The sequence below is a fragment of the Temnothorax curvispinosus genome, unplaced genomic scaffold (assembly GCF_003070985.1).
Source record: "Temnothorax curvispinosus isolate PA1 unplaced genomic scaffold, ASM307098v1 QBEX01011959.1, whole genome shotgun sequence".
NCBI lineage: Eukaryota > Metazoa > Arthropoda > Insecta > Hymenoptera > Formicidae > Temnothorax > Temnothorax curvispinosus.
The window spans coordinates 380,053-395,096 of NW_020221739.1; the positions used below are offsets into that span (position 1 = coordinate 380,053).

At 34.4% G+C, this 15,044-nt stretch overlaps 3 protein-coding genes across 5 annotated transcripts in view; 2 read left to right on the top strand and 1 right to left on the bottom strand.

Annotated features, from left to right (window-relative positions):
* LOC112462033 overlaps positions 1 to 3,061 on the bottom strand; it is a 12,701-nt gene extending 9,640 nt beyond the window's left edge. The window contains exon 1 of the mRNA XM_025027553.1: positions 2,908 to 3,061. Within this exon, the coding sequence (XP_024883321.1) occupies positions 2,908 to 3,061 (154 nt within the window). The remainder of the gene's footprint in view (positions 1 to 2,907) is intronic.
* LOC112462052 (DNA polymerase iota) lies at positions 2,754 to 6,774 on the top strand. Of its 2 annotated transcripts, XM_025027584.1 has the most exons (3): positions 2,754 to 2,840; positions 2,918 to 3,133; positions 3,234 to 6,774. In XM_025027584.1, the coding sequence occupies exon 3, from the start codon at positions 3,327 to 3,329 to the stop codon at positions 5,058 to 5,060; it is 1,734 nt and encodes a 577-aa protein (XP_024883352.1). In that variant the 5' UTR covers positions 2,754 to 2,840; positions 2,918 to 3,133; positions 3,234 to 3,326; the 3' UTR covers positions 5,061 to 6,774. The 2 variants fall into 2 exon arrangements, with proteins under 2 accessions (XP_024883352.1, XP_024883351.1); XM_025027583.1 differs by having other exon boundaries at positions 2,762 to 3,133.
* A 3,363-nt stretch (positions 6,775 to 10,137) lies between these two features.
* LOC112462038 (chymotrypsin-2-like) lies at positions 10,138 to 12,406 on the top strand. 2 transcript variants are annotated; one of them, XM_025027561.1, is made up of 5 exons: positions 10,138 to 10,213; positions 10,496 to 10,655; positions 10,969 to 11,218; positions 11,487 to 11,624; positions 12,099 to 12,406. In XM_025027561.1, the coding sequence occupies exons 1-5, from the start codon at positions 10,138 to 10,140 to the stop codon at positions 12,252 to 12,254; spliced, it is 780 nt and encodes a 259-aa protein (XP_024883329.1). In that variant the 3' UTR covers positions 12,255 to 12,406. The 2 variants fall into 2 exon arrangements, with proteins under 2 accessions (XP_024883329.1, XP_024883330.1); XM_025027562.1 differs by having other exon boundaries at positions 10,138 to 10,189.
* The last annotated feature ends 2,638 nt before the right edge of the window (positions 12,407 to 15,044 follow it).

The window sequence follows — 15,044 nt, forward strand, 5'->3', positions numbered from 1 at the left end:
CATCACTTATAAATATGAAAATTTTGCTTATACACATAAATACACATACACGGAAAATATGCACTCATCGGGAGCCCACATCTTTCTTTCGCAAGAGGAAATTTCCTACTCAGGTAACATTTCTCAAATTGTATTCATTACGTCCGAGACGTGACAATTATATTATCAACGTACCTTTTCGAGCTGTTTACTCAGTTTAGTGATTATCTTTTGTATTTTTTAATATAAGCTTAATATAAGCTAAGGGGCACGAAACACGAGTTAAGAGCTCTTCATCTTCCGTTTCTTATCCATAAATCGCTGCTGACGTGCAAATTTTCCATATCTCGCAATCGGTATTTGACTAGTCTTGGCGAAGTCCAAGTTCTATCAAATATCTGATACTAATCAATCAAAGACACGACCGCGTTCTCTGACCAAATACAACAGGTCAAGCTACACGTGCGACAAGACAGATCGCATTGCAAGGGTGTTCCATATATCTGGTATAAGTATGAAGAATGTAATTCTAATTTTTTAAGTTTGAATGATTATAACGTGCCATAACAACACGTCAAACTCGTTTTAATAACATAACAGCTATCAACACGTATAACTAACAAATATCATGTTTTATTTAATGGGACAGTTTAAAATAATCTAAGTTACTGACGAAATTATATTGGACATTAAAATAATTATTTTTACATATTCAAATTATAAAGTGGCGAGTAAAAGGTTTTTTTTGATAAAAATATATAAAATATCAGTCTGTATATATAGGACAAATAATAAGAAGAATTAAAAGAATAATCTTTATATTGTTTTTTAACGAAAAGTGAAATTTGAGAAAATGAAAATAATTGCTTATATGTCTATAATGCAAAGTTACTTTAAAATTTTTTTACCATTAGCTATGTTACTTTTACTGTAGAAGAAATAATGGAGAAATATTTCTCCATATATTTTCTAAATTTTATTTAATATAGATAATAGTTTAACTATTCACACATTCACACTGACATCAAGTCTACTCAAAGTCTTAATTATATAAATAAATCGTTTCTTCTTATTTTCATTTTTTTTCTCTGAATGAAACGGAGAAGAAATAAAAAAGGATACCAAATGGAATTCCATTTATCGCATAGACGTCACGGTTCTCCATCAATATGTTTTGATCAATTAATCGTTATCGTTAAGAAGAGCTAGTGACGCGAATAATTATAGATGGAAATAAAGAGGCTCTTCGTTTGATGAACTTGCATCTGAACTGATTTCACAATCAGTTTATCGTATAAATAGATATAATATTTTATAATTATACTCAATAAGTTCTGGTATTCAAAAGCATACATGAAATAAAAAAGTATATATTCTCATATATTACAAAAAATATTAAAATACACAATTATTTGTCGATGATTTCGTATTTTAATATTTTTACTATTTACTACAGAATAATCAATTTATATAAGAACCATTATACGACTACATCAATAAAATAATGGTAATTAACGTTAATCTCGGAAGCAATATTATTTAAGTAATTAATGTTTAAATAATGTTATGTTAATAAAATTTTAGTCTCCTATATAAATTCGTATTTTTGTGTCCCTATATATTCTTTTTAAATTTAATATATCTTCCATATATATATATTATAAATTCATTTAAGATGGATCATATTGTGAGTCACGTAATTTGTTATATATCTCTGATATATGACTAACCAAGATATCGAAAAAATCTCTTGATAACGATAAGAAAGAAATATTTGTAACATAGAAGAAAACTTTTAAAGTTTCTACTCCAAAATTTATCTCTACATCACAAGTTTTTATCAAATAACATGTATTCTTTTTACGTGAAATTGTTTAGAAGAGATCGAGATAATTACAAACGCGTGATTTTCGAGTGATTTTAAAATGTCCTTCATTGCGCAACATCTTGACATCGTAAATATATTGACACCTAAAAGTTACATTTTTTTATCATTATCGACATGCTCGTGCACTCGACATGCACATATCGCGTTTAAATATTATAATTATGACTATGTGTTGTATTAGCGTCATAATGTTATCCTAATATAAATAACAAATTAAGAATTTATAATAAATTAAGCTTTTGAAATTAAAATATTTAACAAACTTAAATTCTCAAAAATTGACAAGAATTGAGATTAATATACCCAAGCAGACACAAATCATGATAACGTCAAAATGACTCTATAAAAATGATTCTAAAATAATTATTAAAAGTTGATGTAAAAAAACGCTAATTCAACGTTTTGATCATCAGTGCGCCTTTCAATTATGATTAGAATTTAGTATCTTTTTAAATTCTTTTTCCAAAAAGTTATTTTACAGCGCATTATATACAATATTGCTAATTATGAATATTGTAATTGCAATATAGTTTTTTCACCTAATTAATCAACACATTTGAAAAATTTGTCGTCCAGCAAATGAAATGGTATTCTTAAATCGCATCGTGTACATACCATTGGCTTTATATCCAATAAAAAAATGTAGTTCCTAGAGATAAAATTATTCTGTACATTCCCTAGAAAGTTTGCTTTCCTATTGGATATAGCGCCGCCATAACATTCAACGTCGAATGCAGCATAAATTCTCCACGAAATAATCAAATAATGAATACGAAGTTTCACGATTCTTCACGAGAGGTCTCTGTAGTACCTCTTGTCGGTTTCCATACGAGATAAACGCGACCATCTTGTATCTTCGGTCACTCAACAAGATCCGCGTAGATCCTGGGAATTTCTCGTATACATTATCTGTATCTATGACAATTTAAAAACATGGCTACCATGTGTAAATGAATTGGTTGATTCGCACGCTGTAAACAAGTTTCTATCTTCAATTTGTCATGAAAGCTCTGTTTCGCGTTACCGATCGCACGAATTACCAATCGACAGATACGTGCCCCGTACCCTGAGGCTGCATCGACGGTCCATCGAGAGCGCCAACCAACTTTCGGGAGTGAAAGCCTCCACGCGAACTGACAGTAGCGCAGATTCTGTTTTCCACGGGCGACCGATATCTGTTGCCTTCGTTGCCATCACCTGGAAGCATATTTCGTTTAGCTGCGAAACCGAAGTGCATTGCAAATTCATGTGGAAACTCTTCCGAAAGTAATAGCATTATTAGTTTCTTAGTCGAGACGTTCCAAAATCACTCATTAACTATACATATATACATATATATATATATATATGTCTATTTCTATTGCAGATGCAATTAAGGAGATTCTGAGAAGTGGAACGTGAGAATTTTGCGCGCAGTCTTTATCATTACAGAGAGAGCACCATCCTATAATAGATATCCATGGATATCGCAGGTTATGATACCATTATGCGCCATCCAAAAACCATCATCCATTTGGATGTCGACTGCTTCTACGCTCAGGTGGAAATGATTAATCATCCTGAATTGGAAGGACGGCCGTTAGGTGTGCAGCAAGGGAGTATGGTGGTCACTAGCAACTACTTGGCGAGAGAATATGGAATAAAAAAATGGATACCGGTGCAAGAAGCCCTGCGTCTGTGTCCGGAGCTGGCCTTGGTAAATGGAGAAGACTTAACAAACTATCGTCACTACTCGACCAAAATATTTGAAATTCTGCACCAATTTACCCCATTAGTGGAAAGACTGGGCCTTGACGATAATTTTCTTGATGTGACGTTGATAGTGGAAAAACATCTCAAGTCTCAGAATGATACGGAACTCGATATGAGCAGCTCGAGTACAGAATTTGAAGATTTGAAAGAAGTCACCAAGATATTCGGTCCCTCGGAGGAGGAATGTCCATGTGGTTGTCATACACGCTTGATGATTGGCTCGAAAATAGCGGCCGAAATAAGGAGCCGCATCTATGAGGAACTGCATCTTACTTGCAGCGCTGGAATAGCGCACAATAAACTTCTGGCCAAATTAGCAGGATCGTTGAACAAGCCAAATCAACAGACGTTGGTCTTTCCGTGCGGCGGTCCAATGTTACTCTCAGCGTTAGGTTCTGTGTCCAAGATACCTGGCGTTGGACAAAAGACCACAGAATTATTGTTATCGAACAATATAAAAACGATTGACGACGTGCGCAGAATACCTTTAGAAAATCTGGAACTAAAAATTGGCGTTGATCTGGCGAGAAGACTGAAGGACAATGCGGAAGGAATCGATGAGACAGCGGTAAAACCATCTGGAAAGAAACAATCCATAGGTCTGGAAGATGGATTTAAGAGTGTGTCGCTGGTGGCCGAGGTAGAGTCGCGATTAGGTGCGTTATTGAGAAGATTAACGGAATTGGCAATGGAGGATGGTAGAATTCCCATTGCCATGAGAATAACAGTGAGGAAGCATGACTTGAACAAGCCCACTTCGGGTAAGAGAGAGACTAGGCAATGCGCGTTGCCAAAACATCTTTTACCGTCCACGAAAAACGGTGTGTATGATCACCATAAAATGTCGATACTCGCCATGAAGCTATTCCATCGAATAGTCGACGTCTCCAAGCCATTCCACTTGACACTTCTGGGAGTTGCGTTCACGAAGTTCGAGGAGAGATCGTATGGCAGGAGTAGCATCGCACCCTTCTTGTGCAAGCAAGTCGCCGTCCATTCCGTTCTAGACATCAGCTCTGAAGAAGGTATACCCGAAGCAAACCAAGGATCGCCGATGAGTATTAATCAAGACAGTAACGACAGCTCGGATCAATCAGCGATGAGCTTGATGACCACCGCTTCGTCGAGTTTTTCGTGCTCACCAATCTCGAAATTGTGCATGGCAAGTCAGAATACAGAGGACGACTTGCAGAACGAGGTAGAACCACTACCGAAGAAAACCAAGCTGGAAGTGTGGCTGCGAGGTCCTCGAGAATCGCCGAGTAACGAAATGGCTGGTCTGAGACTAAGCCCTTCATCGCCAATGCAATTGTCACCCACGGTGGACTCTACGGTTTTCAAGACTCTGTCCATTGAGAGGAGAGAGGTCACTCGTTCTTGGCCCACGACCAGCAAACCGAAACCAAACAATATACTTAAATATTTCATAGCCAATAAGTGACGGAGCTCCGTGACCTAGTATTGAATGTCGCGTTTACATGTGCACTTCGATCGGCAACATTAAATGGCAGCACCATATGATATTATGCAGGATATGATTCTTCACTCTTAATATTTTGGATGCCAAATTTTAGAGTACAAAATGTGATGTATTGTCAGGCTCATTTTTTTTTCTAAACTAAAATAAATTGAAAAGACTTGCGGTGTCCATATATACATTTACGGGGTATATGCATCTAAAGCTTTGTTTCATTAAAAGCAGAAGAGATACTACAGTATTAATAAATGGTAATTTGAATCTGGATATACCGTGCAAAATAGACACTTGCAATACTTTCTTTGAACTAGCATGATGTAGAAAACAAAGCTTGAGTAATCAATACTTATGTCGCTTCTTTTTTACTATGATGCTCTAAATTGATGTCCTAAAGCTTCGACGTGTAACTAAGAATGATCCTGCATAAATTTCTCTTTTGTGCCTTTATATCATATGTGTTTCAATATTTCAAGCAAAGTGCATTTGCAGATTTTACACGATGGAAGATCTATATACACATATAGACACATGTGTATAAGTATGCGTATGTGTGTGCGATTGCGTGTGCGATTGCGTATGCGTGTACCGTGTGTATGTATATCTGTGTTCAATTGCATTTAATATATTGTCCTAGTTTTATATAATAAGATGAGAGATCATAGCTTTATATTGATCCATTATAGTCGATGTTATTTTTTACATTACTTTCGACAGCAACAATGAAAAAATAATATATAATGGTATTTTTAATTACAATTATTTTCCAACGTTATTTTATCAATAATATGCTTCTAAAAAAGAGTTATGTATTCAGTTGGAAATAATAATTTCGTTCTATTATAATTAATAAACGAATTTTTTTTAGAAAGAACAATTGTCTTGAAGATTTTGCAAGTTGCAATATTTGTCATTCATGCTGTCACTTTTACTATAATGCAATATGAGCTATATTCATTTACTGTAACGTATATGATTTCTAGATGGACACAATACATGTATTAAAACCAGCCTGTTTTTTAATTGAACAAAATTACAAAAAGAATATATTTATTTAGCTTATACGATAAATTCACACACAGTTGCAGAAGCATTTTAAACGAGTTAGTTAGCGTATTAAACAGGTATACGCCTATACGTAAGTGAGGTAAGGTGCTGGCATTCGATGTTGTAATTCTTGACGGATAAGTAATTATATAATTTAACGTCCTGAGAAGAAAATTCTATTTTTAGTACTGTTAAATCAAGGATCGAAAGCGGTATAATTTCGCTGAATTTAATTTTCCTTGCTACAGACATACGAAAGAGAATCTTACGTCAGTTATCACATTTTCATTGTTATAAAAAAAAGGTAAAGATCTTCGTTTATCCGTAGCATCGAAATCTGAATTCACAGGTGAATTATTGCTTTCGATCTTTGCTTGTGTAATATATCATATCGGGCGATTATTGCGCGAAAGAGAGATACTCGGTTATTCCCGCCAGGATTAGCCACTAGCGTGGAGATTCTCTTATTGAGAAATATAGTATATAAATATATATGTAATTATTCGAAAGACATATACTAGACAATCATAAAGTTTTAATGCCACTTCTCATTACGGCACATGGTGATTATTATATATATATATATATATTTAGATATATATGTATATATGTATGTATGTATACGCGCATATACACGTGCACGCGCGCGCACACAGCATTAAATGTATTAATATATGTCGGATATATATTTCGTGATATATATGTATATACACACATACATACGTGCATATACATACATACATATATACATATATACAGGATGTTTTAGGACAGGTCAGTAAAACTTCAGGGTCCTATTGGAAATTGAATTTGGAACAAAAAAGTTATATAAAACCTATAAAACATAGATCCGGAAACGCTTCCTTAAAAAATTTACTTGAAAAAAAAGGGATAGTATAAAGTACAAAGGTTACATTAATGAGACCATTCAGAAGGAAAACAATTTTATTAAAAAAGTAAAAGAAAAATACTTTTTAACCAAATTATCAAATATGTTTAAAATGATGTCCCTGTTTATTAGTGCATTTTTGGCATCCATGCAATACTGCATTGTGCTATAACTTTTTAACGAAGCATTTCCGGCCCTACGTATTTTTAGGAACTTTTTTATTTCAAATTCCTGGACCTGGACCTGGAACATCCTGTATATATGTATGTTTCTGTATATGTACGTGTATGCATACGTATATCACGAAAACACACCATCCATTGCTGACTGCGTGACACGGGACATCCATACGAGAGTTACGATTTTACTTTTTACAGATACTTAAAGGACGTTTGTCGCATACGTACAAGAGAGTCCACAGGTGATAAATTGAAACGATGTAGCTTTTGTATTTGCGAAAACACAGAATATTCATTAAGATTGCTTACGTTGTTTAAAGAGAAAGGAAGGAGAGAGAAGAAGCAGCGATATAGCACCCTAAAGGCTCTCTACCGAGCTTTTATATTTTTATTTATTTTTATCATTACAACATAAGCAAAACGGTGTTGTCTTTATTTTTAATTTCTGGTTGTGAGTACCTATATTTGCATATTTTATACGGACTTCGTTTAGACGGGAATATACGCGGCGTTGCGAAACGACCGCACGCGGGTCAACGTCGAGGTCGAGATCAAACGCAGAACTTCGCGCCTGGAATAACAATACCGTCGGATATCGGCATCGAGAGAGAGTCAGTTACGCGCGATACAGGGCGTCTTTGACTCTTTGACAATGCGCACGCAACGCCGCAATTTACAATACTTCCGATTTATTTCAATAAAAGAAAAAAAAATCTGAAATGCAACATCGCTGCGTCCTGTTGATTCTACAATCCATCCTCGACATATTTCCTTGTATGATTATATTAATTTAGTATTCATAGTCATTTCACGGAAGAAGGATGCAACAACCTTCTCTCGTTTAAATTGCAAAAAATGTAATAAATACAGTAGTTAGGGGGAGATAAATAAGTCTGTTGTATATGTACATATATATAAAATTAAAATCCATGTTTATTTTAACCGTAAAAACGCATAAAAGTTTAAAATTAAACAACTCGAATTATAAAATCGCTCGAACGTCATTCATGCGGATAAAAGAGATGTCCTAAAATTTTCAATTAATTTTTTATTTTTTATTTTCTTCTATTATTTTATTTTATTTCCATCTCACAATTTTTTAGAAGAAAATGCGTCATAACGCGAAGATATGCACGCGCGTTATCGAGTCACCAGACTCGGCAAATGTATCAAAGAGATACAAGCACAAGTGTGAGGTCGAAGTGAATTTTACGAAGCGCATATCTGGGCGTACAGTATAGGTATCGTTCACCGTGAAATTGAATAACCGATGACGTAATTATATGAAATATAAAATTATCGCGAGATATAAAATGCACGTTCCACCTACCATAAATTCGCAATATTGAATAATGTCATTGCTCAAGTTTTTTTCGTTCAAACGAAACAAATTCTCCAAAAAAAAAAAAATAACGCTAACGCATTTGCCATATAATGCCTATTTCTTTTTTATCTTTTACAATAAGTAATATTTACAATAAGTACAATAAGTACTGTGAGCGAGCGTGGCATAGCAGACAGCGCACTGATCTGCTAAACCAAAGATCTCAGGTTCGAATCCAGTGCTGGTAGAATCAAAATAAATAAATTATATCGCTTGTCTCTCCTCCTCGACGGAATGGCAGCCCGTCAGGAGTATCTCTTGCCTCGAAACCCCTTCTACCTTGCCGTTCGGATTCGGCATTAAACTGTGTAGCTCCCATGTGCTTGTGTACAACCTGTGTGCGCACCACAAGCACATGACTTTGGGGGAGGCCTAGGTCCGACTCGGACTGTTGCACCTACAAAACAATCTGAATATAGAAAAGTATATTTACCTTATTTCACAAATCTGGTCATTTAAAAATAAATATTCTGTCGTCGGTAATTTCTTCTATAGCAGAACCGTAGGCCGATGTATGGGTTAAAAAATCTTCTAAACGGTTCTGCTATGGGAGAAATTACCCACGATAGAATATTTAGATGACCAGATTTGTGAAATAAGGTAAATATACTTTTTTATATTCCATACACAAGTAAGATCATTGTTGAGACTTGATTGTTCAATGGTGCTAAAAGCCACTTTTGTTCTTTTTTGGTTTAGCCACCAATTGGCTATAGATTGCCAATCTAATTCTCTTATTGAATACGAATTACTTTATACAATTTGATATAAATAAATTTCAAAGGAAATTACTTTTTACAAAGTAAATACAGACACATAGTCTTAAACGTGTGTATCAAATGTTCTTTTAAACAAAATTATTACTTATATTTTTACCGTAATTACGATTATATTTTCTATATTCCATAATGTGATTAAACGCGATAATTGATATCTTTTATATCGTCAATTATGTAATCATATTTTGTCTTAAATTGCGTTTTTTTAATGTATCTGAAACTGATATATAGAACATAGAACAAATAGCATATAGGTAATGAAAAAAATATTTGTTAAAGCAAAATGATTTTATAGTTTTTATTACAAATAATTTTAAATGTATAAATCGTAATAATAATATGTAAATATATGCGAAGAGAATTTATGCAAATGCTTTTACTTATCATTTTATTCTAATCGTATAAAGATTATTGACCATCTTTATCGCGCCTAAGTTGCCCGAATCGCGCTTGAATTGTGATTTAAACATTTCAGCAGTAGGGCGATCCTTTTTACAGTAACGATAGCAACTATTTCCGGCCATAAATTTCCGTAGCTACCGGCGTATCACCTTGCCCTATCACATTGCGTGCGTGAGATACATCCGGACTATGTATTTTCTTTTTTGTCTGACCTAAATTTAAATGTTTCCTTAATTGTCATCGTTTACTGAGTATATAAGAGCCGGTGGTGGACGAGTGCGAAGATTGGCATTAAACTATTGTACCAAACATTGTGGAAAAACTCCGTAAAGCTCTTGCTGATTAATATCATTGTTTATTAAAAATGTTGTCGATACTCTGCATCTTAAGTATTGTCGCAGTACATGGACTGTCAGGTAAGAACATCAAGACTTCTACACGCTAGCACGCATATTCAATAAATATGAATTGATAAAATTTAAGCTTATTAATTTATTGCGTTTGTGTGTGACATAATTTATTGTATATTAGAATAATCTTTTAGTCGATTTACTAAATTAAACAATAATAATAAAAAGATCAAAAGCGTCCGAAAAGTTCGATGCTAAACAATCTAATATTAAAAATAATTCTGAAAATAATTCTACATATTGATGTATAAGTAAATATAATAAAATATTGCGGAATTCTTTTATATGAAAGGTGCTTTTATAATTGCATAGCCGAGTCAATCGAACAGATCCCGAAAATTGTGGGCGGCAATCCTGCTGATGATGGACAATATCCCTATCAAGCATCTCTTCGTTATCGCGGCCGCCATTTCTGTGGAGGTTCCGTGATAGGTAAAAGATGGATCCTTACAGCTTCTCATTGCTTATCCGGGTATGTGCCAGCGGCTGTTTAGAATAACATTATTCCATATAACATATATATATCTTAATAAACAACGTATTCCACAATTTTCTAATAAACCTACAATTAATTATATATTTAAATTTGTTATATTGAAAACAATTTGTAATTCATTTTGACTATAATGTTGTCGTATTTTCTTGAAACGAATAAAAAACGTATTAATTTCAAAATTTTTGTTTATTATAAGTCTAAAATTACGGTAAGAGTTTGAGATAAATAATCATTAGCCGTTTATAATTTCATATATGGTTGTTTATATATTTATTATCTTTTATTTAAGCTTCAATGACACGGCCATTGCTGTTGTATTGGGCACAAACACTCTGGACAAAGGTGGCGATAAGTATTCCTCGATCAAGAAATGGGTACATCCTTATTATAATTCGGCCTTCATCAGAAATGACATCGGATTAATTAAGCTGGACAAGGATATCGTTTTTGGAGACAAAGTGAAACCGATTGCTCTGCCCACCAAACGCTTCGAAAAATCCGATTATCCGGCGACGTTGTCCGGTTGGGGTACTACCAGCGTAAGAAAGACTTGACAATCTTCATATGTTCGAGAAATGTAAAAATTTGACCGTTGCGTATTTGTAAATTGACACGTGTAGTATACATATGCATGCAAATAATAGTAAGACCATTGTCAGTTTTCCGTGAATTCGAGACACCCTGTATTCCTTGTTAATTAATTGTCGGATTTAAGTAACCATTTCAGTACTTTAAATTTGATATTTAAATGATCATTTAAATCAGTCGGTTCATTTAAATAATCATTTTGCGTGGGCAACATTACAGTATCCGGGGGAGGCGCCGAACGAATTGCAACATATCCAGCTCACAGTCATCAATCAAAACCAATGCTTAAGCACCAGCTTTCGTAACACTAACAACAATATCTGCACACTCAATAAACGAGGCGAGGGTGCCTGTCACGTAAGTACATTCCAGTCTGTTTGAGTATCCAGGAAGAGAGCCTTTTCGCGAGGAAATGCATGCATGACATCGACAATTATACATACTTAGCATTTATTTATTTTAGCATTGATAGCATTTAGCAAGATTAAAATCCCAAAGATATTAAATGCTCAATTGGAAAACTTATCTTCGAACTATTTTAGATCCGCTTATTTCTAAAATTGTAATAATCGCAAATATGCAAAGCTAAAAAAGAATCGGTAGAAACAATGTATCATTACATTTTTCTTTGAAAAGAAAAAAAAAAAAATACTTTGGATATATTGATTATATAAATTTAATCACATAACAATTAAATTTAATGTGTGTTGCACACAACACATAAACGAGTTTGCGCAAATAAAATTATAGTTAACGTTTGTTAAGAAGGAGTTGTTAAAAAGGAGCAACATTTAGAACAGAGAATTTGTCACATTATTTATATGTGTGTAGGGTGACTCTGGCGGTCCTCTGGTAGCCGATGGTGAACAGATTGGTGTGGTGTCCTGGGGAATTCCTTGCGCTAAAGGACGTCCGGATGTATTCACGCGAGTCCACCCTTATATGGATTGGCTCAACAAGCTCATGCAAGAAGATAACTCCGTATAAACATAAACGATCACGGGTCATTTGGCTCATGAATACTTCTTATAGCAATTATAAAATTTGCAGAACAATGATAAATACTTAGAAATTAATTCTCATTTTGGCAATAAGAAATTAATTGTCAAATAGTAGAGTTAATGGCAATCTTATTTCAATCGTTCAACGTTTACGATGTTTCTAAAGTAAAATTCATATAATTTCGTTTGCATCGCGCATGTAATAAATAAATAAATTTAAGTATATTTCTTCACGTTATTTAAGTTTCATCTAGCTCATTTCCAATGAAAATAAAATTGCGAAATAATTAAGTGATGCGCAATGCGAATAATGAATATATAATACAAGTAAATAACAAATAGAATGTTTATTCTAAATAAGAATTAACTAAATATTCATTTAAATGATAAGTAACTCAATAGCAGAGGTGAGGTTTTCAAGCGTGAACGATTTAACTCCTCAGCTGCCTGTCGAGACTAAACAAACGTGTGTTGCACCGACTGTGTTTCGCCAAACATTTATTTTTCTTAACTTGAAACCGCCATCACTCCTCGACCGATAGTTGAAAATTCAACAATCGACAATCGAGGAGATTGGAATATAGCGTTATATGCCTTTTTCTCAACGATTAACTTATTAAATCTGCGCAATATTAATAAATGTTATGTCAAATTTAGTAATATTTTTTGGGTTGTGTTGGTGTATCTTATTAATTATAAGCAAAATGAAATATAAAAAATTATAAAACTCGTAATAAAAACTCTACAACTCATTATCTATAAATTATTGCTGAATTATTTTCCTTTTTTATATTATGCGAACGCGATAATGATAAATGCATGAAAATGGGACACGCATTCGTCATGCGTGTTTCACAAACGATACATCTACACGGCCAGTAACGTGATCTAGATTAACCGAATATTACGCATAATTGGCATTAGCATAATTTCAACAACAGTAGACATTATGTCGCGTCAAGCAGAATGAACCTCTTAGCTGTGAACATTGCACACATACAGAGGCTCATAAATGGTTTTAACGCATGAGGTTGCATGTATATCGGATCATATCAAGGTGCGCGATCTTGATTTAAACAATTTGCGAATTATATATCATTAAATAATTAATTTAACAAGATATTTAACAAGATATCTTAAAGACATAATTTTACAATAGTTATATATATTCTTGTAATTAAATATAATATTTTATATATGTCGTTATTATTTTTATTAATATATTATTATAAAATATTTAGATTAAATATTTGGATATGAAGCACGCCCCTGAAATATGCTCCAAGATGCGTGTAAATTCATTCGTTAAGGCATTTAGGATTTTACACGTGTTCAGCAAAGATTCAGGTATTTATATATGTATAGTATTGTACTATACATTTATTGTACACATTGACAGCATTTAGTAAGATTAAAATACCGAAGACTTTAAATGTTTAATTGGAAAACTTATCTCCGAAGTACCTACTTTAGATCCACATTTCTAAAATTGTAATAATCTGTATCATATTTATTCATTAATTGTAATTCATCCATGATAAGAGCGATTTGGAAAGAAGGCTATTCATCGCCAAATGTTATTTAAATAAAAAATTATATAAAATACAAAAAAATGATTTTTTCTACAATAACTATGAAATGACTTCTTTCCCAATCGTTATGTTAGAGTAGTTACGAAAGTGACTTCAAGGTCATTTAGCGAAAAGTATCGTGAGAATCGTCTCCCGGCATCGCGCAAGTCACGCGCCGCTTCTCGCCGATTAACGATCGGTGAGTTTCAAGGAACTAGCGCGAAATCCTGGCCGAAGATTTCGGTCAAGCTCCTAATGACCCAGTTCCAGCGGCGCATGCTCGAGCGTGTGTATCCGACGACGTTGCTATAAGGGTAAAAACGTCGCGGCACACGTAGTCGTGCCGGCAGGTGCTGGCTCTCGCGCGCGGAATAAAGTTGAGTGGAAAGAGGAAAAGTAGATCGGCGATCCGGTCGATCGGAACGAAACGGCGTTGTCGCGGACAGTGGAGAAGATCGACGCGCAATCAGACTCTCGCGTTGTCCCTTCGAGATATATATCTCTCAGGATATCTAGGCCAAGGATGCGTCTCTCGGTAACGCTTCAATCAAGCGCTGCGCGCTTCGTAGTCGATTGTAATCGATGCCCCTCCGACGCTACAGATGATCGGCTTGAGACGCGTCGATATTCGTCCTCGTCGAGATTCAGAAGAGGTTCCGTTGTGGGATTTCTCTCGGGGAATTGAGAAGGCCCTGGCAAGTATCTCTTATATCGCGAATACTTCCGCAGAATCTGAGATTGTCCGTCGTCAGCAAAAAACCTAGAAAAACCACAAATCGTTTAAACTTTAATACGTTGTTACATGTTTTAACACTTTAGGAGACAGAATCCAGTTCTATATTTAAGATCGTTTTAAGTCGGATGGTCTTAAAAGACTTCATCCATCCAAGCAAGTGATCGCGTGGTATTTCAAGATCTTAAAGAATTTAAGACGATCTTAAACACAAGGTCGGGATATAAATACCGTCATTAAAGCTTGAAGGTTTCTCAATTCGTTTGAGTTTTCATAGATAATGGCCTAGTTTACACCGATCTCTTGATACGCGTATCAAATAGTATATTTGAACTGATCAGCCAATAATCAGACTTATTTACTAGTTATTTACTATTTAATACGCGTATCAAGTGATCGATGTAAACTAGGTCAATAAACGACTTCCTGCTCGATGATTTTTCTTCTTGGAAGCTCCACAAAATATTCCTCC

Coding starts and splice junctions, on each gene's coding strand:
- LOC112462038 (XM_025027561.1), top strand. CDS start 10,138: ATGTTGTCGATACTCTGCATCTTAAGTATTGTCGCAGTACATGGACTG. Junction 10,656..10,968: donor GCTTCTCATTGCTTATCCGG/GTATGTGCCAGC, acceptor CTTTTATTTAAG/CTTCAATGACACGGCCATTG. Junction 11,625..12,098: donor GAGGCGAGGGTGCCTGTCAC/GTAAGTACATTC, acceptor ATATGTGTGTAG/GGTGACTCTGGCGGTCCTCT.
- LOC112462052 (XM_025027584.1), top strand. CDS start 3,327: ATGGATATCGCAGGTTATGATACCATTATGCGCCATCCAAAAACCATC.